Source organism: Coturnix japonica, chromosome 4 (genome assembly GCF_001577835.2).
Source record: "Coturnix japonica isolate 7356 chromosome 4, Coturnix japonica 2.1, whole genome shotgun sequence".
Taxonomy (NCBI): domain Eukaryota; kingdom Metazoa; phylum Chordata; class Aves; order Galliformes; family Phasianidae; genus Coturnix; species Coturnix japonica.
In genome coordinates, this window is record NC_029519.1 from 31,544,554 (window position 1) to 31,570,622 (window position 26,069).

General features: G+C 37.2%; 1 protein-coding gene across 4 annotated transcripts in view; it reads left to right on the forward strand.

The window, feature by feature from the left end:
• Positions 1-26,069, forward strand: part of CCSER1 (coiled-coil serine rich protein 1) — a 581,898-nt gene that overhangs the window by 141,420 nt on the left and 414,409 nt on the right. For all 4 annotated transcript variants that reach the window (XM_015861337.2, XM_032444181.1, XM_015861338.2 and 1 more), the window contains exon 5: positions 13,185-13,296. In XM_015861337.2, the coding sequence (XP_015716823.2) occupies positions 13,185-13,296 (112 nt within the window). The remainder of the gene's footprint in view (positions 1-13,184; positions 13,297-26,069) is intronic.

Below are 26,069 nucleotides of genomic sequence, written 5' to 3' on the forward strand. Positions count from 1 at the left end.
AATGATCAGATAACAGGCATCTATCTATGTGTTGAGGAGGAAAATGTATTTTTAAGAAATGAAAACCATGCAACCTTATTTGTGTCTTTTATCACTCTGTGGAGCTGCAATGAGAATGAATCAAATCTGAATACGTCAGGAGGAGGAAAATAATTTGAGTGTTATGGAGAACAGCCTTCAAAATACATCTGCACTTTCTAAAGTTATTTCAACACTCAAATAATATGAACTGTAAACCAGTGCTTTTAATTATCTGATGCAGCTACACCATCCCTTTGTAGTGTGACCTTGAGCAACCAACTTGTGAATTTGCAGTTAGATAAGGGCTCGGTGCACCCCATCTGCTCTCATAAGTAGGGAAATGCTTATGCTTATCATAGTTGTGCTTGTAGTGAACCTTACAGCGTGACTAAAACACATAATTCAGAAATGTATTTGTTTTAGTTTTAAATACATCTAAAGACAGGCATTTACCAATTTTATGCTTTCCTTTTCCCCCCCAATAGTTTAATTGCTCTTAATGGTAACATTTAACTTGACAGACTATAGAGGGAGGTACTTATTTGCCTGTGAATATTCTTGTGTATGTTTCCGTACAACATATTGAAATAGCCCTTCAGTTATCTTTTTGAGAAGGTGAGGTGATAACCAAGTTGAGCCTGATTTCAGTAACGTTATTTTTACCAGTGATACAAAAGCACAATGTTTGTAGAATGAGGTTTGTGTTGGTTATTTTTGCAGAGGCAGTGCATTTAGTCATTGGCTTGTGAACTGAAATTCTGCTTCAGTGGTGTAGTGGTGGTCTGTATTCTTTGTGTACTGCGGTATGATTGTGCATTTGGCTCTTTTCAAACACACTTAGAGTCCTCCATTTTATGGGCTTCAAGGTGTTCCCCTGCTGCCTGTCATTTTGACTATGCTCCTTTTTTCTGAGTATAATCTATTGACATTTGAACCTATCTAACTTTAACATAAAAAAAATAAAAATAAAAAGCCTTCTGAACTTGCTTAGATTTTAAGGGTTTTGTGTGTAGTTTTTTTTTGTTAAATATTTCAGATTTTTAGAAAAAGTGTGAAAAGAGGTGGGTTTAATAAAATCATTTGCTTTATTGCTTTTCAGACAGAGATATGTATTTTGCTTGGCATAAACTTTATCTCCTGAATATATACTGTTAATTTGAATGTTAATTGGAAGAACACAGCAAATCACTTGCAAATCTGGCACAGCAGTAGTGAGCTCTGCTGTTCAAACTTTTGCATCAGGCCTATAACACTGTACTTCTGCAAGAACCAAAATATGTGCTTGTGCCATGTGCCAAATGAAACAACCTTGACCTTGGAATGTAGTAAATTTATGTGAGTTATTATGTATAGCAAAATCTATACATTGTGTAAATGGTCCAAGTTTTACTAGTGCAGCCACAGAAAATTGATGGACATTCATATTCTGCTTCCTGTTTTATTTCTCTTTGTGGTGCAGCAGACTGTAATGTTTTCTTTCCATAGCTGCCACTGACTTTTCTTGCCACCTGGCTAACTCTTTTCCCTTGGTTTTGCTTTGAAAGGCTGTATGAACTGGCTAGGAAATTCTTACTCTGGTAGTCTTCTAGAGTCACTCCTATGCTTCCTGTCACAACATGGCAGCTGAAGAGCATTCTGAAAACATAGCAATGCTTGTCCTTCAAACACACGTTTAGATGCCCACAAACAGCGTGGAATTCTGTTCAATCCCGTTATTTCTGTTCCTTATAACTTCTTTGTTTTCCTTATTGGTTCAGGCTTGTATGCATAGATAATCATAAGGCTGTCCTGGCCTGTCCCTTTGCTGCTGGATTACATATTTGGTAAAGCGCTTGCAGAGATGTCAGAATTGACTTTGTTGTCCTGCACAAATGCAGAGATGAGGCTGATGCTTAGCCCAGGAAAGTTCTGCAACCACTTCAGATGCATCTTGTTTAAGATTTACTAAATAATAGTAATAAAGAAGATTTTATACAGTTTTGCAGTTTTGTTTATAAAAAAAAAAAGTTCCAGTTAGGAACAGTAAACTTGAAGTTTTCTCAAGGGTGAAGTTAAGTAAGAGTAAAAACAAATAAAAAATAGAAAAGCAAACCACCCAGCTTTGGGATGGCAAAGGTGTGAAGTATGTTCTTTACATTTTACTATAATAAGGAAGATAATTAATTCAGGAAAATAGTGGGAGTTTTCATTATGGTTTCTTTTACTTGTTTCAGTGTCCTATGTAAATTTCTGAAATGTAGCCCAGGAATGACTCCTGTGAAAGAATGAATGAGTTTGGTGTGGCTGTGACAAATGTGCTGCTATGGGGACTGCTCACTGAGTTGCTCGTTACTGAGGTTGACAAAGGCTGTCATTCTGTGGCTGAGATGTACAGCGGTTATCCCTTGTGCTCCTGCTAGCAGGTGCCAAAATGGTTATAACAAAAAGACATATAGTCTTGCTGTCTTTACAAATCATAATTATCTCACATCATTTTCCTGGCAAGCTTTGGTTTTTAGAAACTATAAGGAGGTGGTTTTATTTACTTAATTTATCTTGTGAATCTGTGCTTTTTCATTTTTTCATGTATTAATTTCTCGTGGCTATAGCCCTTCAATACAAACAATAAATTAATCTTACTTGCCTTGTCATTCTTCATTTCAACTAGTCCAAGGTGAAGTCAAGAGATTATGCTCTTGAAAATGGTTGCTATTGAGTTTTGACATTTCTACCTGTGGTACAGAACAGTCAAGGTCACTGTTGCTGGAGTAGCTGTTCCTTCAGGGCCTTGTATTGTGTCTACAGAAATGCCCGGCAGGTCTTTTTATATTCCTTCTTTCAAGATGCCAGTGTGACAGTCAGTCCTTCTCTCCTTTTCTTGAAGGTAAGACACTTTTTAAAACTGAATCTCAAACTGAAAAGTGATGAAAAAACTGAACTAAAATTACTATTACTTAGTATGTCTGAAAAGGGAACTTGGAAGCAGCTGTTTCCTGTGGCTGGTAAACTCACTGTAAGCATTTTCTCCATGTTCTTAAAGTAAAGAGACAAGGGTTTCCCAGTTTCTTGTACTTTATGACAGTTGCCAAAGTTTGCCTTCATGATTCCATCTAACAGTGGCCCTTTCAGTAATCCCTTTTGCAAGCCATATGGGGCCTTTGGCTATGTGTTTTTCTTCCATCTTCCAAGGCTGTGGTGTTTGTCGACCTTATTTCCCACTGAGGGCCAGTAGTTGGTTCCTGTGGGCAGTGTTCCTTTGTAGTTACGTTTTTCAGGGTAAAGTCAGGACCAGGAAGGCTGAGAGCAATTGACTTTATAGAATGCCTGCAGCTTCTGCTTACTCACGGGGCTCTTGCAGCTTCAGCTGCTGTCCCAGCTGATGAGCCAACTGAGCTTAATGAGCATTCATATCTGTAAGGTAAAGCCCATTAACTTGTTGGCTGAGGTGTCAGATATGGAACTTTTTTTTCCATGTTTGCCGCAGCCTCTGTGTACATTTGCATACTTGGCTGGCATGAAGAAACCTAGTAATGAGCATGATCCCATAATGCATCCTGTTTATCCAGATGACCTGAGCCATGATGTTTTCTTATGGAATTATTTTATTAGACTATCAATTGCAGATACCAGTCCTACTCACCAATCTTCAACAGCCAGCAGTCCTGATCAGACCTACTGATAAGGAAGGGAGTTTACAGCGGAACCCAGATTGTGATATTTGAATGCATAGGGTTAAGGATTTTGGTACAGGTGGGCATTTTACATTTTTGAGGTTATCAAGCAGTATGTGTGAGTTCTGCCTTCTTGGCAGAGCAGGAGACTTGAAATCCTCTTCATCCTCTTTTAGTCTTTGCTTAGCTCTAAAAGCAGATCTCGAAGCTAAAACTTTGCTCATTCCAGTGAGACTGAAATGTGCATTTTTGCTTAGAATTGCATATAGCCAAGCACTGTGCTACTAGCAGAGGAGGTTGGGGTGAATCTCTTTTGGTGCATATTAATGTGGTATTTTTTAAAATTGGTTCTGAATGACTCAGTAACATAGCTTTTAGGAATTTACAATTTTTGGTTATTGTTATGTTCTCATAACAGGCTCTTTGTCATCTTTATCATCTTTCTGGCCATCTGCTTGACTCCTCCTAGGAGATCCATGTCTTTTTTGAGCTGGGAAGCTCAAAACTTTTCACAGTAGTCTAAATGTGGTCTCACCAGGGCATAGTGGAGAGGGTTCATATATGAGAATTCCTGCAATTTGGTTATATATGATTGTTGGGAATCAGATTATTAATGTTTCATCATAAATTCATTTCATTAATTTATAAGCATGTTCCTTACCATGCCTATGTCATATGAAGGCATAGACTGAAATGCTAACAAATACAAGTCTGTGACATATCAACTGACTGGTGATATGTTACCAAGGGCTAACAGGTTGCTTGCAGTTTTGAACCTCCTAATGCTACACTAAAGCACTACTTCTTGATACAGAAAAACAATAGCAGCATATTATTGGAGACAGAATAGGCTTTTATTTAATGCTTTGAGGATTGTTTGAAGGATCCTTGGAGCAATATTATCTTTAAGTAGTTCAGTGTGAATAAGGAAGCATTTTAGAATGCAGCCTTAAGCATAAATAGATATACTTTAAATGTTTTAGGTATTGGAGGACTTACAATTGAAAAATGAGCCTACTTGCGTTCCTATAAATACTGTTACGATTCCTCCTGGTGCTGCTACAGGGATCCAGCACTACTCAATTTGCCTCAGTTTCAGAGAGGGGTTACAGAATGGTCAGATACTGAGCAGATTTACATGGGAGCAAACTCAGATTCTACAAGATGAAAGAGATGACTAGCAAAACACAGTTTCTCAAGCATGTCTTAAATTGTAAGGAGAAGAATGAAATGAATGAATGCTTGAGAAGAATGAAAAGGAGTAAGCGTGCTGCCCTTTCCTTTTCAAGGGTCCAAACTAGTGTCATTCTGTAATACAATGTGCTGAGCAGTAAGGAACACATGGAGTTCTATAAGGGTGACAGAGCCTGGAACAGGCTGCTCAGGGAAGTTGTGAAATCTCCTCTGGAGATACTCTAGACCCCCCTCAATACCAAACTGTGTGACCTGCTGTAGGGAACCTGCTGTTGCAGGGGAGTTGGACAGGATATCCCTCCTATTCCTTAGGAAGAAGTTTTTCACACAGAGGATGGTTTCCAAGGAAGTTGTGGTTGCCCCGTTGCTGGATGTGGCTCTGGGCAGCCTGGTCTGGTGGTGGTGACCCTGTGGCAGTGGGTTTGAAACTGGATGATAATTGTGGTCCTTTTCAACCCAGGCCATTCTGTGATTCTATGATACACAGAGGTTCCTTCAAATCCCTCCCATTCTGTGATTCTGTGCAATGTATCTGAAGTAGGCTATCAGCATCGTAATAATTTTATTGTTTCATCACAGGCATGGCTTTCCATGACGTATCACCAATAAGGGAAGCATTCTAAACATTAACATTAAAAGGAGCATCTGCTGCTTATAGTTTGGTTTCTTTTGCATACAGCATGAGCCAACTGGCCCAAATCTTGTGTATTATTGTTACCCTATCATCATTGTGCCAATAAACAAACTTAGGGTACAAATGCAAGGGTGCAGATAACCACATGCTCTAGTGCGTTAGAATTTTGTGGCTTCTGATTAATGTTGTGCAATGTACCCTTCACAGCTGGGTGCCAGCATTGACATTATGAATACCATAAAAGAAAGAGGAAATTTGAGAACCTGCAGGAATGTATTTCATTTGCCCATAATGGCCCTGTAATTGTTGCTATTACAAAATTTCAGATTGTGGCTGTGGTGTGTTTAAGAATTGGGCCTGTAGTTTTATTGCAAAATTATTACATTAAAACCATTTGGGGACTGTAGGCACATAGTCTCATTCACTCTCTTAAGAATTATTCTGGCTAATATTGTGAAATGCAGCTGTTTCTAAGGGACAAGAGGCACTAGAGTAACTGTTGAACTAATAACAAAATTGAGATCCATTTAGTTTCCTTTTTTTTCCCAAAGACTGTCAGCTAATTTGAGATCAAATTTTTTTTTTTTTTTTTTTTTTTTTTTTTTTTTTTTTTTTTTTTTTTTTTTTACTGAAAAAGTAGTGGGACAAAAATGGCTTTCACTCCAAGCACCCTGACCTTTTATGTGGCCTTTAAGAGACTGGAAGTCTCCTTGGGCCTAAGGGTTTTAAACTAAAGAATTAAAATATTGTGCTTTGCTTCTGGGGCCAACAAAGAGAATACTGCAGTGAAATTGTACACTTGGTTTTGCTGAAGTGTTTAATGAAGCTGATGTTTGGAGCAGGGCAAGAGAAGGGCCCTCTGAATTAATTAAGAATATGAGAGAGCAGGCTCACATGGTGAGCACAGTGCTAAACTACAGTTATTATTGGGCTTATCACAAATAAAGCACTTTGTTTAAAGACTCTCCTATTTGTCTTGCCAACAGCTTTCCTAGGAAATTACCTCGAGTTACCCATTTTAAATCCTTCTTTTTCTCCCCTTCACTCGTCCTCAAAACTAGACTAAGTTACTGAAGAAATATATGGTTTATCATCTTGTTTCCTTTTTGTGTATATTTACTTTTAAAATGTTGTTACTGGCCAGATTGGAAGAGTGTTTCACAGTTCTTTGTTCTCCCGTGTTTGCCTTGTATGAAGAACATACACAGGGCCAGGCTCTCAGCTCTTCACTGTGCTTTGTTCAGAGCACTTCAGCTCATTACCTCAGCCTTATAGCAGCAGAGCCAACCTTAACAAACAGTGTGCTGAAATGCAAATATCTGTGCTGGGAATTGGCATTCTAGAGTAATTAGAACATGTTTTCTGGCTTTTTGGTAGTTAAAAGGAGTGTGCAATTGGATAATTTGGATCCAGATATTGTTCCCCTGTGTTTCTGTCTCCTGTTTCTTACATAGGTAGGAAATTTATTTAATACCTCCCATGCCCCTGGCTGGTTTCTTTTTGGCTTTCTTTTTGCATTTTATTTTATTTTATTTTATTTTATTTTATTTTATTTTATTTTATTTTATTTTATTTTATTTTATTTTATTTTATTTCATTTCATTTTTAACTAAAGCAGAACGTTTATTTTCCTGACTTGATCTGTTTCTTGAATGATGAAAGCTGATTATTTAAAGTTTTATACTTACAAGTGGAAATGCTTGGAATTGTCAGTGTCCAACTCTTAAATCCAGAAGTACTTCAGTGCTTTCATCTCCCAATATCATGAACCTCTTATGCTTCACTGCACACTGAATATGAACATTTCCCTTCTGTCTTCAATAAACAGGTAGTACCTGCAGTTAATTTCATCACTTAAACTTGTGTTGAGGGAGACTATTTTCACAGCGAGTAGTAATAGCCAAATTTTCTCTCTCCTTTAAAAAAAAGAAAAAGAAAAAGGCAAAAGTACAATCAACAATATTTGAATAGCTGCTGGAACTGTCACCCCTAGAGCTTCAAATCTTTCTCTTCTTCAGAGAGACATGTTATATTCATTAGCCATTGAAGAGGCTTCATACTATCTTACCATTTGGGTATTAAGCATTTTTCACTGGTTGGCCTAGAGTAGAAGAAAACTGCTTAAAACTGGTCACTCTTATTGTTCTTGAGAGAAACAGGTAAGGGAAGAAAAAAAGGTTATTTTTCTTCTCCAGATGCAGAAATCTGTTTTGATAGTGAATGAAGTTCTGGAGCTTCTTTAACACTCCTAGTGATAAATATATGGGTCATGCTTTTAAAACATTTAGCAATGGAAGAAAAAAAAAAAAAAACTTGGCGTGCATCACTGAAAGATAAATTGAAGAATTCAGGGAGGAATTACTTCTAAAAGAAGTAGTGATCCCTTACAGTGATATTATGTGAAGTTAAAACATCTTTTTTTTCTTCTTCTGTGGAGTTGTTCTTTATATGACTTGTAGTTGGTACATATCTTTTATTTCATTAAGATAAATATTAGTTAATGATAGTGCATAGTAAAGATGTCCTTTCAGTTGTATTATTTTGCTATAATTATTGGCTAAACTACGTAATCATTGAATTGTGAATAAAGGAGATGCAGGTTTACTGGAAAATATCATCACATGTGAGAATGTCATCTCACTTGCATGTGAATTATCCATTTTTTTAAAAATTTATTTTTTTCAGAAGTCGTTAACTGTATTATACATTGCAGAGGGCACAGAACTGAGTGAGAGTAGATTGCAGTCCAGAGGGTCTTGCTGCCATGCAGACCAGGAGAAATAAGCTGATAGAAGCCTCATGGGATTCAACACGGGAAATTGCCAAGTCCTACATCTGGGGAGAAACAACCCAAGGAGTGTAAACCAAGGCACTAGTGCATGCTGACAGCTAGTTAGTCAGCGCAAGGCAGCTCTGCAGATAAGTCCTTTGGTGTCTTTAGATACAAGCTGACCAAGAGCCTGCATTGTGCCGTTGTAGCAAAGAAGGCCCATGGTATACTGGGCTGCATTATGAGGTGGGGAATCCTTCCTCTGAGCTTTGGTGAGTCCTCACCTGGAATGCTGAGATCAGTGCAGGGCTCTCTTCTGCAAAAGAGGCATGGAGCTCCTTAACAGTGCCTAACAAGTGCCTACAGTAATGATGAAACTGGAGCATTTCTCCTATGAGCAAGGTAGAACTGTTCAGCCTACAGAAGAGAAAGGGGAATCTTATTCACGTGTATGATTGGTGGGAGAGTGCTAAGAGAACAATTAGGTGTTCTCTCTCATCATCTAAGTGATGCCCAGTGCCAGGCTAGAGGCAGTGGGCACAAACTAGAACATAGGATGTTCTGCCTTAACACCAGTAAGTGCTTCTGTGCAGCTGTGGGCTCTCCTTGCAGATCTTCTAAAGCTGCCTGGATGTGGTCCTGATGGACTCAGATTTAAAGATGTACCTAGATTGTTTTCCTGTTGACTTTTCCTATGAATAGTTGTACTATTCATAGCAATAGCAACTGCTGATGCTCCCACTGTATATCCAGACAGAAAGTTTCTGCCATGCTTTTTTTGCAGTACAATGTTATTTGCTGTGCACAGATTTTTAGCTATTTTATAATTGTACAAAACCATGACACATTTTGACAGTGGCCTCTAGAGGTCCCTTCAACCTCAACTGTTACTCTGTAAACCTGAGGTTGCTACATTCTTTTATCACTTGTTTCTAAATGAAACAGCAATTGTTTTTTTTTTCAAATCTACCAATTGAATAAAGTCATAACGCCATAATAGAGAACAACTTAATTTTTTCAGTCTCCTCCTGGAAGAGGTATGCATATCACATACTTATTTTTTTCCCCGTAATCTGTGGAACAAGCTATAACGCAGTGTGGACAGGAGAGGTGAGCTTTGTTTTTAGGATGATATACACAAGCCTAGCAGTAGCTCAGCCTCAGGAAGCAATTTTTGTTAGCACTTTGAGATCTTGTTGCAACTGAAAACTGAAGGTTGAGAGAATGCTAAAGGTTGACTTAGGTCCTATAGAGTACATACACACAGAACATATGGATTTTTGGGATGATTTACAGATATAAAGGCTTTTCCTCATATTATTACCCTGAATATTTTATTTTTATATATACATATATAATATACACAATATATAATAGTGATTAGATCAAGCGTGTCTCACCTCACTTATTACATACTGCAAGCAAAGGGCATAGTTTTTATTTACGCTGGAAAAAAACAACAACTTGGTTTTATATAGCATGGAGCTAGGTCAAAATGGAAGGGTTAGGTGAATGACTGTAATGAGGAATTTTGCAAACTTTCCATGTGATACCCCAGGACAGGATTATAATTATGTGGCAAAATGCTCAGCAAAAATTAGTCAAATTAAAGCATCTCCACAGAGTACTGAATATAGCAAAAAGGTGAATATTAGAAATTATGGAGTAAAAAAGATAAAGTAACTAGCTAGATGAATTTACAATACCCAGATGAACAGTATCTTGTTTGTTTGTTTTTGTTGATAAGCTGTGGTGCAAAGAGGCAGAGAGCTCATTTCATAGAGTAGACTGGAGCAGCTGTTTACATCAGTGATTGGTAGGTTTTCAAATACCAACTTGGGTAATTAAAATCTTTGCTTTCTCTACTTTCCTCACAAATTCATGTGGTAAGGATAAATTTGTTAATTTCTTACTGTCTTTTAAAATGCCAGCTGGATGCTTGAGAAGATTATGGTTAAAAGGGGTAATCTTTTAGTGTATTGGTTTGATATTGTGAGGTTTGTATTGTTTTGGGAATCTTAAGAGATTCAGATTAATGAGTCCAAAATGTAGAAGTCATTAATTGGCTTTTTGGGTGGTAATATTGCCCACTGGCACATAAAAAAAAAAAAAAAAAAAAAAAAGAAAAAAAAGCATATGAAAGACATGAGACTTAAGAGAAGTTTGAAATGAAGTACAAAAATAGTCTCCTTAAGTAGAGTGGAGCCCATCCCTATCATTGTTAAAGATGAGTCTGCATTCAAGCACATTCTCATTAAATTAATGAACGTTATGAACAGATAATAAAGGAATGCACTCCAGTAGATAAAAATTAAATGCTGTCACTATTCATGACATGACATTTGAGTTAATTATACTATCCCATAATGACTTCTGACTGTTAGCACAGAGGCTCGAGATAAAAGGGAGGGATCAGAGCAGCTTGCAAAAGCTGTACCAAAGCTTATCTCTGTCTCGGATGGGAGGATAATAAATTCCACAAGCGTAGATCACCAGATGACCTGGGTTTTTCTTCATCTGAAAATTAGGGGATTATACAATCCCTATGTAGAATTAATTATTAAACAAAAGCAATTTTAGATTTTTATTCATTCATGAAATTTTATAAAGGCTTAGAGACTAGTGGTGGCATCTTTGTTACCTGCAGTTTTCTATTTTAACTCCTTTTGTAACCTGATGGATAGTGGGTGATCCTACTTCGTTGTGCTATGTTATGTCAGCAGACCTATTATGGTTTTGTAATTTGGTTCATGTTGCTATTCCACATCAGAACATCATGTGGGATAATGGGAGTTAAGGAGACAAGTTTTTTCTTTTCTTTTTTTTTTTTTTTTTTCTTTTCTGTGGACTGCCTTAAATGGGAATGGGGGGAGGGGGTGGCACCGGAGGGGAGGTCGGGAAGGGGACGGGGTTTTGCCCGGTTCCCTGCGAGGAGACAGCGTGGTTGGAACTTCCATCCTCCCACAGCCCACCGGTGAGATTTGGACTTGTTATTCTCGTTGAAAATCTCTCTTTGCTGTTTAGTGTCACAGGGTTCATTAAAATGCCGCTTGTTCTCAGATCGTTGCTTTTTTTTTTTTTTTTTTTTTTTCCCTCCTAGACCCATTCGCAATCTCCCTTCCCTTCCCCTCTCCCGGAGCGCACGTGGCCGAGCCGCACCGCACCGTGCTGTTAGAGAGGGGAGGTACTTTGTTCCTTCTCTCCCTGGGTTTATTCCCGCTGTCATGCAGACCTTTTACAAGTAAATTAATGACATGATAGTCAAGTGGTATCACGACTTCTGTTAATAATAATTTGCTTCATTTTTTTTTTTTTTTTTTTTTTTTTTTTTTTTTTTTTTTTCTTAAATCAGCATTTCAGGTTAAAGTGAAAGAGCTGAATTTCAGTATATCACCCTCTGACAAAGCTAACTTTTCGCAATTCTTTTTCTATAAACAAAAATTCTCATCTATATGAATGTTCTTATTTGCACATACTCAGTCATTGGTTGTAGTGAGAAGATACTGCTTTGTGCTTTTCTTTGTGCCTAACGAATAGCACCATGTTAATACATTGTCTGCTAGTTGCGTGCAACATAGAAGGACAGAAATTCTTTTGTTTTTGTATAGTTTCTCTAGTTCAACGCATTTTGCATTAGTTCTCTTCATGTATTCCTATGTAGGAACCTGTAATATATATTCCTCTTAGATACTTGTGGGCAGTATGGCAAGTTTTCTTTTGGTATTAGCATTACTCTAAATTACTCCAAATTTAGAGTAACTAAATTAGAATTACTCTAAAAAACAAAAGTTCACGTTTCAGACCTTTATTTCAAATACTCAGTCCTTTCCTGTCCTATTACAGTCTACTCTCAAGCTGCCTTAAAGCACTAGGCATTGCTTCAGGGTGTGTGCTGGACATGCAGTGTATCTTGACATGTGCTGAATTCATGCTGAATGTAACCTAAGTAAAACTCAGGGTGATGTGCCACGATTAACTGTTCTGCATTGGCATCCAATCAAGGCAATATGGATGAAATTTTTTCTTGAGTTTTAGTCCTTGTGTAAGTGAAGTGTGTGCAAATGATAAATTGTCTGCAGTCAGGAGGGAAAATGCGCATGATTGTGAAGGTTGGATGATACGTCATCAGAAACAAGTTTTACATTGATAAATGTCACTGTTCAATATTCTCAGCTATCACAACCTTGTACAAATGTAGAGTAGGTTCTTCCTGGCTTTTAATCCTCGAGAATTCGTGACAGTCATCCTTGTTACAGTCTGTGCTGTTGGCTGTGTATATGCACGTGTAAACCCTACATAGTGGTGTATGTTATGCATATAAAATGCTGTGTGACTATCTGTTTAAAATATGAATCACCACCACAGTTCTTCTTGTTCACATTTGACATATATTATACATTTATGGTATTATTATAGGAAACTGATGTGGTTTGTTCACTAAAACAAGCACTTGCTTTCAACTTCTGCTTGGCCTTTTCAGTCAGATTTGCTTTTGAGTAGATTATAATCCTCCTTAATTTCTATTCTTATTTTCAGTCTGTGATGAAAATAATGAAGAGCATCCTATGCTAATTTTGAATTGGAAATACATGTCCTTTTAAGGACTCGGAGGAATCAAAGAGATATAGCAAACTGACATCATATTTCGTTCCAGGTGAAACTTAGAAAACGAGAATAGATGTACCAGTCTATGGCAAATAGAAGTGCCACTTTATGAATATAGAAACAGTAATGTTTTGTTCGCAGATGACTGCAGCAAAGTCTGAAAAATCATTTCTATTTTGGGCTATCACAGTATGACTTATTATATGTATATATTTACATATATACATATATTTATTTATCCTTTTTTTCTTTAAGCAATTAAAATACACCCTGAGATCACTCTTTAACACTGAGATCTTTATCTTTGCAGTTGGTCGAGAAGACTCATACCAGTCAATAGTCTCATGTGCTGCTGTAGTACTTACCCCAACAGTGGATACAAGGAAGAAAGAACAGATGCTGAAACCTGAAGCGTCTAAACAGTGAGTTATTCAAATAAATGGTCCTTTATGAATGCAGTGTGAACAACGGCTAGTTTCGTTCTTGTGGGTGTGTATACACCTCCTCTATTTCACCAGTGGTTACACTTTGGTGGTTCCATAACCAGAAATTGACCTGTGACTAGGCTGCTTCTTTTTTTTTTTTTTTCTTTTTATCCAAGACTTTGGTAATGAAGTGTACAAAAAGAGTGTTCATTTATCCTCTGAAAAAATTTACTTTTTAATAGGCTTAGCAAAATGATTACCCTTGTTTAAATAATCCTCTCATTCATCTCAGTTCTTAGTTGCTTTTTGGAAAGATCATAGTTCCTAAATGGTCATCTCATTTGAGATATTTTAGTATTTTTCAGGGTCTGTTTTTACTACTGCGTTATAAGTTATGATGAATCCTCGAAAATGTGGTAGTGGTCTTCCAAGGAAATTCTAAGAAACTGAGTATAATTTGATATCTTATGTTAGACGAGAATCATACCCAAAACATGTTAGATGGGATGGTTGTTCCTTAACAATTTTTGACATGGTCACATACCACATTCTTCTTTATAAAGCAGAGAGATTTGGCATGTTTTCAACCGGAAGGTTGTGGTCAACAGTTCTATGTCCAAGTGGTGACTGGTCATGAGTGATGTCTGTCCAGGGTCTGGTAGTCTTCACTTTCTTTTTCAATGACCTGGATAGTGGAATTGAGCAAGTTTGTGGGTGCCACCAAGCTGTATCGCGTAGTAGATACAACTGAAGGAAGGGGCACCATCCAGAGGGACCTGGACAGGCTTGAGAAGTGGGCACATGAGAACCTAATGAGGTTTAACAGGGCCAAGTGGAAGGTGTTGTGCTTCGTTCAGGGCAATCTCAGGTATTCATACAAACTGGGGGAAGAACTCCCTTGAGAGCTGCCCTGCAGAGAAGGTCCTGGAGATCCTGATGAATACAAAGCTGGACACTGGAAAAAACAAAACAAAATACACCATCAAAAATTCTGCGACTTAGATATTAGACCTCAAACTTTTGGATTAGATTGAAATATGTGTGCACTGTTGCATCTGTTACTAGTTATACTGTGTCTTTAATGGGAGGTGTGAAGTCTCTTTTCCCAGTGTACCAGTATCTGTCTTGGTGCTAGGTTTGTGTCTTTGTACAGGTCTGTGGCCTAAATCAGTATCTTATTGTGGCCTTCCTTTCAACCTGGTGATAGAACCATTTCTTCCTAGACTACCTGTATTTAAAAAAATAACAGTGTACATTGTCACCTAAATGTGAAGTAATGTCTGAAATACCCTTAGCATCTATTTGATGGAATGTTTTTGTTATATGGCTTTCTGATTACTAAGGGATAGGGAAAGCAATAGGCTGCAGAATAACTATTCTGAAATACAGAGTTCTGTGGTTAATGCAAACAATATAGTATACTTTTGCCTCATTTCCATTAAAAAGTAAGCCTCCACTGTTATTTTATTGACTTTTTTCCTCCACTATCACCAGTCTCAGCATTTCATAATCCTTTATGAATTCAAAGGGAAATCCTATATGTGTTTAGTGAGTACTTAAGACTTTTATGTTATCACCTCCTTTTCCCCTTTGCCAAATGATATTAACAAAGTAGATTAATATATTTTATGTTTTTTACTTATTATTTAATTATTTACAACCTGACTGATGATAACCTTTAAGTTATTAGACTTATATCATACACTCAGACATCTAAGAAACGTGCTGCGGCCTCTGCTACAATTTGCAATTCTGAAAATATAACTTGAAGCACTGGAGTTCTTTCATTTAAAAAAAAAAAAAAAAGTTTTTATATATACATATACACATGAAATGGCAGAACAGTATTGCCATGTTTAAACCAACACTTCTTACAATTATATTAGAAATGAAACAGACATCTTTCTGGAAAAGTTTTACATGTTTTAATAGGAGTTAGTAAACTTTCTCTAAACATTCAGTGTAACTGTAGGACTGTAGGGTGAAGAAAGCTATAGCTTCAAGGAGATAACAAGTGCTGTGAAGCAGCAGTGTCCCATTTATTTCTGTCTTGTCACCTTATGCTTTTTACATGTAGATCCTTGTCCCCATATCTGCTTATAATTGAAGTAAGTCGGATTCCAGTTTCTGTGTCTAAATATCCAAATACCGACTGTTTCTCTCCACATGTAGACATCAGAAACCCTCAACACGCATTGAATTCTCTTGACAGTGCAGTGTCCCTGTGATCTGACCTGCACAGATGAATTGTAATTAGTTGTGTTTGCAATTACCTTACTGAAATGACCTAATAAACTTTATGCTTTCATTATTATGCTTACTTTTGCTTGTGTATCGCAGTGGTTATGATTTGCATGTCCCAAAACTGAATATCACACAGGGTCAAGCAGTGGTCAGCTTCTCTAGGAATGAGCAAATGTTGGTGAGCTTTAGGGTCTTGGACACACTATGTCAAAATGCTTTTTGAAACTACGTAACGAAGCAATCTATAATCCAAGACACAAAAAGTAAAATTAATGAAAATCAGATAATAAACAGTTGCAAATAATTAAAAACAATCATACTGTGTAAACCTTAGTGGAACTGTATTCATGTCCCTCTCTACTCCGCTCTTGTAAAGCCCCATCTGGAGCACTGTGCCCAGGTATGTAGCCCCCAGTACAAGAAAGACAGAGAGCAGTTGGAGAGGGTCCAGAGGAGGGTCACGAATATGATCAGGGGGCTGGAGCAGCTCCCCTGTGAGGATAGGCTGAGAGAGCTGGGCTTTGCAGTCTTTCGGTACCTGAAGGGAACCTATAAACATGAGGGGAGTAAACTCTTTGCAAGGGTGGATAACAGCAGGACAAGGGCAAATTGTTTTAAGTTGAAGGAGGGAAGGTTTAGGTTGGATGTTATGGGGAAGTTCTTTACTATGATAGTGGTGAGTTGTGGGAACAGGCTGCCCAGAGAGGCTGTGGATGCCTCATCCCTGGAGGTGTACAAGGCCAGGTTGGATGGGGTCCTGGGCAACCTGGTCTTGCAAATGGGGAGGTTGGTGGCCCTGCCTGGCAGGGGAGTTGGACCAACCTGGGCCATTCTGTGATTTTGTGATTTCGAGATTATTTTAGCTGATGATATCAGGGACAGGTGTTGGTGGTATGGCAGTAGAGGTTGAACCTTCCTTCCAACGTGTTGTTGCTATGAAACAGATAGCAGCAGAGGGGGCAGTCTGACAAATGTCATCTGACTTGGGAGTGTGTATGGAGCAAAGGTGTGTCACTGAATTCCTCCATGCAGAAAACACTGCACCCAATTAACATTAATTCATATTTGGTGAATATTTGTGGAGCCCTAACAGTGGGTGTGAGCACAGCGAGGTGGGGGCTGGTGCATTTTAGCAGTAGACACTGCAGCAGTATGTCCCCTCCACTGATAGTGGAAATACTATTTCTTTCACTTGCAGGTTTTCTTTTCCTTTTCCTCTCCCTCCATCTTTTATGTGTATGGTATATAGATAAATTTCAGGGAAGAATTTTTTCCCCTTGAAGTGACTGTTCTTTTTTCTGCCCCTTAGCATGACATGAAGAGTGATGCTCTAATGTCAGGTTGTTGTACCCCACTGCAAGGTTTGTATCTGGTTTGACAGTCTTTTCAAGCAGGCTTGTTTAGGTAATGTGTAAAATGAATGCTTTTTAGACTCGTTTAGACAATCCGATAAAAGATGATTGAACCATTTCAGTTTCCAAGACAATTGTGATGATCCACACTGAAAGTGTGCGTCATTCCTTGCGTAATAGTGATGGTATATGCATGCCTGTTGTTGTTCTGGAAATATATTGATTTGAAAGCTGTGGTTCCAACTCAGTTGAAAAGCAGTAAAAGACACATCAGTTGAATTGCAGTATCCTTAGCATAGCATTTAAGCAATACATAAAAGGTAGAGTGGATACAATTTATATCAATTTCTTCAAAGCAAGTCCTTCAAAATTGGGTAAAGAGTTTGTACTGCAACATGCTTAAATTGTCAGTCGTCACATGTCAGCAAAATCACTTCCTGAACTGATAGGAATCAAATATATTTCTGTAAGGGCCAAATACTTTCCAAAAATTGCTTCATGTATGTGGGTGCTGGAGATCCTTCTTGGGGAACCAGGTGGGCCTGTCTCCTGTGGGCTCAGGTCTGATGGGTGGGTTGTGCACATGACAATCTCTCCTTTGCTCTGTGTTCTCATTCATTCCCTTCATGAGCCACTTTCCTCTCTTCTTTGCTTTTTGTCACCATGCACAGCAGTGTGGTGGAGCTCAGCCATCTCTCCTCCCTGGCACTTGTGATCCTCATGGTACCCTGCAGCACCCTGTCCTTTGCTGTTGGTTGTGCAGCTTTTTCTCATTGTAGACGGAAATCTAAAAATACAAGAAACTTCAGTGCTGTTTCCTCCTTTTGTTCTCCTTAGTGTAAGTGCTGCCTGTCTCTTGCTCATGTGTCAGACCCTCTGTAGAGACTGGAAATCATAGTAGATGTGTCTGGGAAGGAACCTCCTGAAGTAAGGTAGAGTCTATGACTTTCCTGGGGGCCTTAGTGAACAGATGAGTTCTGTATGTTAATGTGCCTCTTAACTCAGAAGATTTATATATATCCCAGTTAAGAAATGGGGGATGAACTCCATTTTTTTTCACAGTAATAGTTGTTGCTTTCCTTTGTTAAAGTTAGGCTTAGTGAAATACTAGTTTCCTTTTAACAAAGGTAAATATTTCTTGGAAAAGTATTTTCTGCTAGATTTTTGAACCTTTAGTTTTTATACTAGAAAGAAAAGCATATAATAAATATATAACTGAGTATTTTCACTATGGAACAAATTGATAATAAAAATGTAATCAATGTGATAGACAATAAATGAACTTTTTATTTAAGAGGCACCATTAAGCTGTTATATTTGATTAAGAATTCATTTTTTGATTATTCCAATTCCTCTTTTCTCTGCAGTAGAGCAGAGGGAAAAACAAACTATAGCTCATGGACACAACAGTTCCATAGATTCAATGTACATCAGTGTACATTATGTGCTTTTTGCACATAATAGGAAAGTGAGTTATTTCACTCTATTCATATACTCATTTCTAGAATGGAAAACATTTCAGAAAATAGGAAATACAGAATATTTAGTCTTCTTTTATTTTCTGCTATTTCATAAAGCAGCCACACGAATGTCTTCAGTAGGCTGCTCAGATTGGTAACCTCCATTTGCTTGCTTTAACAAACAAACAATAACACACCAAATTCTATTATTTCTATTGTTTTCTCAGTGTCCTGCCTCTGACAGTAGGAAAATGAATTTTGTACATTTGCAAAAATGCTGATGGTTGTACAAAGAAAATAAGATGGTGCAGCAAAGCAAATAAGGCAGAAATTATGTATCTGATTGTAGAGTGTTTTTATGTTTCTTGTCAGTCACAGTAACCAGCTATTCATAAGAAAGACTGGCAGAAAAGAAATCTAGATAATTGATTTACAACAAAACACATAAACCAGGACACAGTTATTGGAGATGCCCAAGGAGAGGGAATCTCTAAGGGTTGCCTGTACAAGTGCTCAGATGGTATATGACTGTGCTTCATAGTATTTCTTGAAGAGCTGAAGGTGTGGGACATTAATTAGGTTGCATAATTGAATCAAAGCATGAAGGGTCCAGAATGCTACAGTATTTCCCTGTTGGAATAATTGTTCTTGCTTCAAAATAAGGCTGTCATATTGTATCATTGTGTAGTTAATTAAAGAAAATTAAGGAAATGAAGATGTGTAAAGATAACTGCTGAAGGATGATTTGTCTGAGTTCAAAATATATCAAACTTTTGAAGACTAAATGGTTAGAATAGTTTATATTGGCAGAGGGTGCAACTGAAGTTGACTTAAGTAGTTAACCATGCAAACTGGGCATAATGCAATTATGGCCATGTGGAATACAACTTTCCCCTGCTTCATCAGCTAGAAATGGACAACATAATTGCATCAATGTCTTTAATTTCTTAGTGATACCTGAAGTCAATGCAATGAAGACTTGCTCCGTAAACTGCAGTTAAATTTAGAAAATGACTCTGGTTTAGCTTCAAGCAACAGTAAAAGATGGTTCTGTTCAATCCACATCCCTAAAATTATATGCATTTCTAATTCTGTAATGTTACTCTTTTTCTAACCATGTCGCTAGTAAGAATGTCTTTCAGAGTAGGATCATCCATATGTGCCTCAAACTTAAATTAATATTTTTACTAATTTTTACTCAATTTAAATCAAAGTCAGTGCATTCTCATGCATTGTTTTCTTCATTTTCTGTGAATCATCATTTTCTCTACTGAACATTTCTGCCATATTTTTAGTCATGTGGTTTTCTCATACTGTGACTCCAGAAACGTACCGAAATAAAAAACATCAAAATCAGTAATTCTGAAGCATTTAATTAGATATCTGAATTGAAACAATGCCAACTGTCACCCCAGATACATAGATAAAGGCAAGTGCTCAATGTACATTTGGTTCAGAAAAGGAAAATGTGTTGTACCATAATGCTTACGATATTCCGCTATATTTAAATTGATGAAAATTATGAGTCAGACTGAATTAACTCAAACACAGCAACCAACACCTGGTCTCTTTGGAGGAGAGATGTACAGACTTAAATTGGAAAACAGTGGTGGTGTGCTGTACCAAATATCATTAACTCACAGAAAGGATGCTTTTTGGTAAATTATCCTTTAATGTGTGAAATAAAAAATATGTACAACTGACTTGGGCTTCGTTGTGTTGAAACATGCAGTAGGAATATGAATGACTTGTCTAAGTGAATGTTCTTGAGTATTCATTGCAAAATATTGTCAGTATATATGTTTTAACACATAGTTATGACTAGACATGAAATTTGTTTGAATTTGAATTTTGAGCTTTTTATTGTGTGATGATATTTGAATGGTTGTGTGTGTGTATTAGGAGTCCTTAATCCTACCTGACTCCTTGAAAAAGATATTGCTGTAGGCACTGCAATCGGAAATGGTTGAGAGGCTCTAGGAGGCTGAGCTGCTCGAACAGGACCGGGTGAGTGGGTGTCTGCTATCTTATCTGGAGATCCACATATAAAGCATTGCTTTTCTAAATTGTAGCACATGTTGCTAAAAAAACATTGTTTCTATAAATTGTGGTGCTCTCCATTATCTTATGTGGCAGCTACTGAAATCCTGGAAAGGACATGTGTTTCAGTAATCAATTCATGTGCCATTCTACAGCAATTTGTGAAGGCAGCTCAACCCACACATGGTTAAACTTGATGCCCAGTTTTGCCTAATGAGAATTTACAATCATTGTGAGATTTCACCAGAGGAATATGTTTTTAAAATACAGAACTGAGTAATCCAGACAAATGCCCATTTAACTCCGGTGGGAGAATGAGTGAAGTGCGAGCTGTGACTATTCACGTGGTCACATGCATGCCGAAACTTTAAGAGCCGAAACTTAAAGAGCCTACAGAATTTATCTCTGTAAAAATGGGGCAGAAATATTGCTTGATTCAAGCTTGCACAAAATCAATTGTTATTGATAAAATCAATTGATATTTGATAAATTTTCCAGAAACAGAATTTTACTTTCTGACATGTAAAGGCATCTGCTGTTGTTAAGCTGTAATTAAAGTCGTGTTTGAGCCACAAGCAGTGATTGTGTGAGTTTTATCATCTTGCTGGGAGTTTAAGGCAGGCTTGGGCCTATGCTTTATTGCAGCAGAAATATCAGTTTGAGGTGTTCTGAGGGAGTAATGGGGGGGAGAAGGGACCAAGAGGATAATTCGCTTTGTAATTTAGAAGTCTGTGGTGTTTGTATTAAAGTTAATCCCTAGTTCTTACAAATTAGATTTCAAAGCATAATTGCAGCTCAAATAGAAAAATTAATCAGCTATGTTATTACTTGTGAACAATTAAAGCATCATAAAATGGGAAACAAATATGACGGAAATATGTTTGTACATGCAGTGCTAAGACTGAAGTACTTAATTTGGCTAGACAAATGTGCTGTAGATTAAAACCAGGGGAAAAAAATAAATAGATTACTGATCGGGAATGTATTTGTTTCACTTTCACTGTAATTTGATAATGTCTCTGAAGCATAGCAAAGAACAGAATATCTTGGTAATTTCTTATTCACACTGCAAGATAGGGGGAAAGAGGAGGGATGTCCGGGACATCTAGGTAGATTTGCATTGGTAATGTAGAAGGAATTAATTACATGTGAATTGCATGGAAAGTGTGCATAACTGCTGTTGGATCATGCCTGTATAGGGAGGGAAGATGTGACCATGCTATCTTTAGCATAGCATACCATCAGTGGGATTTCACATTTGAATTTGCAAAACTAGATGAGGAGAGATGCAACTGAAGTGTGGATAACCTAAAGAGCAAGATTTCTTCTTGCAGTGAAAAGAGGTATTAGAGAAAGCGTAGAAACAATTTTAAGAAAACTTTCTTACTGTTGCCTCCAGCTCCTTTGTTTAATTGTTTCTATCATTCTTTTTTCTTTCCTGGGGATAACGAATCTATGGAGACAATATCACCCTTGTTTCTGTAGTTACACTTCCAATGTACTTCTGAGTAGCTCTGGGAGGATGGATTTTAGTAACTCTATATATGTTCACATTGAGAATCGAGTACATTGTGATTTACTTGCATGGATTTACTGACTTGCGGAGGTGGATGGCTGTAAGTAGAAAGGTGAAGTGATAATGTTGCTGGTTTTTTTTCCTCCAGCATTTTTTTCTACCAGCATTTGTGAGATAAGGTACCTATAGCATAAAGAAGGAAAGCTAGGATATGGCAGGAAGGAGGCAGAAGGGGTAAAATTGAAGGAATACTGCATTAACACATTGGGACACAGCAGTGTTGGTGCACTTTGTTCTTTTGAGAGAGAAATTTGCAACTTTATTGAAATAATGTTATAAAACTAAATTATTGTACTCAGCAACATTTAATGTAAGATAGAAGAATGCTGCAAAATTTATATGTATATGAAAGAGATGCAAGCTCTTCCTTGTGTGGTCTAGGATCAGGATGCTGCTGGGTTGCGCTAGGAACTTCTCTGGCCAGGCTTCTTTTTTAGCAGCAGTAGCTACAGTAGCTACTGTAGAACGTTTCACTGAAATTTGTGAGGGAAGTTTTTTTTTTTTTTTTCCTCTCTCTTTTTTTTTTTTTCTTTCCCATACCATACCTGTAAGAGTATTTAATGTGTTACCCACACCAGGTTCATTTTTCTTTTGGCTCAAAGAAAGATTGTAACTTTGCAATGGAGTAGTACATAGTTTTTGTTGCAAATCAAAACTATTTGCTGCTGCTAAAATATTGATTAAATACTTAGCACAATGTTTTACAAATATTTCCACCTATTTATAATCCTGATTTAGAGCTTCCACCACAGCAATGTACAACATGAACTTGTGTACAGCTTTGTTAAATGACCCCAAAACAGAGAACTGGGAGAGAGAGCTATGCTTGTATCATAACTACTTCCTTCTGTGCTGAACTGCTTAGTTAAGTATATCTAGAAGTATTAGCAAGATGTAAATATTTATCTGCATTTGTTCTAGCTGTCATGTTGGGCACTGCAGTAGTGCAGCGGGGTTAAATCATTTACAGACTTGTGTAATTCTCACAGAGCTCCATGTTATGACCTGTGCAAATTAAGCTATCTGACTAAAAAGAAGCATGAATATATTAGACAGAAGAGATTGTTTTTCAAAGTATGACATGGGTTGCAAGTTAAACTTCAGTTCTCTCTGTTGCTTTTTTTTTTTTTTTTTTTTTTGTTTGTTTGCTTTGTTCCAATATCAGATGTTTCTTATGTTCAGTAAATCCCCCAGATCCCAGGAGGATTCCTGGCATTACCAAGATGAGAAGAAATGCAGATAAAAAAATAAAATTAATTTGGGAAATAAGGTAAAAACAGAGGGAAGCACATGCAGGGGAAAAAGAAAAGAGGTAGCTTTGAAGTAAACTTTCCTGTGTGTTAATCATTCATGCTTATTACCTGCAGTCTTGGCAAAACTACCTATCTGTGTACCTATCTATTTGTTTGTACAGCAAGCTTATAGAGTGTGTTTACCTGAAAATATGGCAATGTTCATTTAACTCTGTCATACCACACACTTTTTTGCCAGATGTACAAATTGTACAATGTCTATTATAATAGATTATACTTGAAAAAGCAACAATTAAATACATGTAATAGAGTGATTTCAGTCACTGTGGGGACAGTTAAAGGTCTTTCAGCAATGCAAACCACTATGTGTATACAAGAGAAATTGGGTTCATATTTAAATAAGCTATGAAAGGATTCCAAGAAAAAGATTAAATAACATACAGAATCACAGAATCACAGAATTACCCAGGTTGGAAGGGACCTCAAGGATCATGTAGTTCCAACCCCCCTGCCTAGCAGGGCCACCAAACATACACATTTACTAGATCAGGTTGCCCAGGGCCCTGTCCAACCTGGTCTTGAACACCTCCAAGGATGGGGCATCCACAACCTCACTGGGCAGCCTGTTCCAGGACCTAACCACCCTTCTAGTAAAGAACTTTCCCCTAACATCCAACCTAAATCTTCCCTCCTTCAACTTAAAACCATTTCCCCTAGTCCTGCTATTATCAGCCCTTTAACATGAAATGTTTCAACCAAAAGCTTTTAAATGTCTCTTTTCAATATGATAGCTTTTTTTTTTTTTTTTTTTTCCTTCTTTTTTCTGTTCTGTCTTCCTGCTTCCCTCGCTCTATTGCTACTCATTATTGACATTAGGGATTTTGAGTTGTGTAGCACAAAGCACTTTGCAAAGAGGATTAAAGAATGAAAAAGCAACATGGATGAATTATTTTATTTCTGGGGACATTTCCAAAACATCTAATCCAATATCGTAAATCTTAGATCAGGGCATCTGTACTGTAGTTTCACACTTTCTTTGGCATACTTTTCAATTTACATTATGGAAATAATGTACGTACAAGCTGGGGGAAGAAGAAATATGGAAAAACTATTGATTTTGTGTTTTGGTGAAGCTTGAGTGTTTTCAAGATAGGATTGTGCAGTCATGTTATGAATATCATGCTTACTGTTTGTAAATCATAGAATCACAAAGATTGGAAAATACTTCCACAATCATCCAGTCCAACTGTCTACCTATCACCAATATTTTCCACCAAACCATATCCCTCAGTACAACATCCAAATGTTTCTTGAACACAGATCTGGTGCTTGTGTTTACCTTGTTATTTTTATCTTTCTCGTCCTTCGCATTGTTGTTATACCTTAATTCTGGCATTTGTTTAAAGAAAGAGTATCAGAGTGAATAGTTACAACATCAAGCTTGCAGTGCTGCAGATATTAAAGTATTTAAAAGTGTTTCTTATCATAAATCTAAAAAGGAGGTGTTTTTTTTTTTGTGTGTGTGTGTGTTTTTTGTTTTTCTGTTGAATGGAAAAAGATTATAGAAAAGCTTGGTAATCAGTAACATTGAGCCCTGTACTGATACTAGTACAGTCTGCAAGAGTTAGGAACTGAAATTTAATCACTAGGAATTAGGGAAATTAGCTGGAGCTAATTAGCACATTTATATTCATGATAGAACTTTAAATTTTAAGAGGAGAATGTTCCTTCATGTCTTCTCAAAGCAACTGTCTGGATGATGTATTATCCACTATTATTTTAACTATATGTTGAACAATTGTGTGTTGTTTCTGTATGCCTCTTTCAAACTAGAGTTAACCAGCAGTTAAATTAGCTTTTTTAACAATGTCATCTAATATTCTTTATGTGCTTTTGGAGTGGAAGTACATACCTGTCAATGTGAAATACCATACAGTGTATTTATTTTTAATGCTGAAAGAAGTTAAGAAATGTATGTTCAGGAGTGTTAAAGATCTATGTAAAATATTAACTCTTTCATGTTAGATGCTATATTTTGGTATGTCAATCTTATGAGATTGACATGCAGCATTTTTCACACTTGTATATGAGAAGAAGGGAGGATTCCTTGTTGTGAAAAGTGCTCTTTTATTATTATTTTAATTAATTCCCACTCTCTCTGTATGTGTTCAGTCATGAGTAAAGTCTTGAGTTCCAAATCCATTTCTACTTGCTTAGGATCTTTCCTGTGCTTGTGTGTATTACATGCTGCCATAAAAAGCAAGGAAGTGTTTTGTATCTTTCAGGCACAGTGTTGTGAGCTGAAACCTTCTGGGTTTTGCATTTTGGAGAAAGAAAATGTTTTTCTTTAGTGTAAACTTATATTTCTCAGACAAACTAGAAACTCCTGTCAAGAGTGGACAAATAGGGAACTACTAGGGAGTTGAATGAGCTCAGTGACTGACCAGTTCACAGCTTTCCAAATATTCTCTGACCTTGACACCCTTCTCTGAAGATTTGGGGTCTCTGAAGGTGGTCAGTTTTATTATTGGTTTTGTATTGTTCTCCTTAGAAGTCCTTTGTGAACCTTTCTCAAATTTCCACCAATTGCCAGCATTATCTGTTTTAAATATTTCCTTGCTTGAACCTTCTTTCCTTTCATCTAGGGTGGTAGTATAGCTGGTAGCAAGAAAGCAAAGCAAATGCAGGCACTGCTCAGTCTGTCTGTGCAGATCTAGGAGGAATAGACAGCTTTTCCTGGTGTATGTCCTTTTTTAGCTTTGACAGAAAACAAACATTTTTCTTCACTTACTGTCAGCTGCTTCAAAGATGACCTCAGTACATTGCTAATAACTAAAAGACAAGA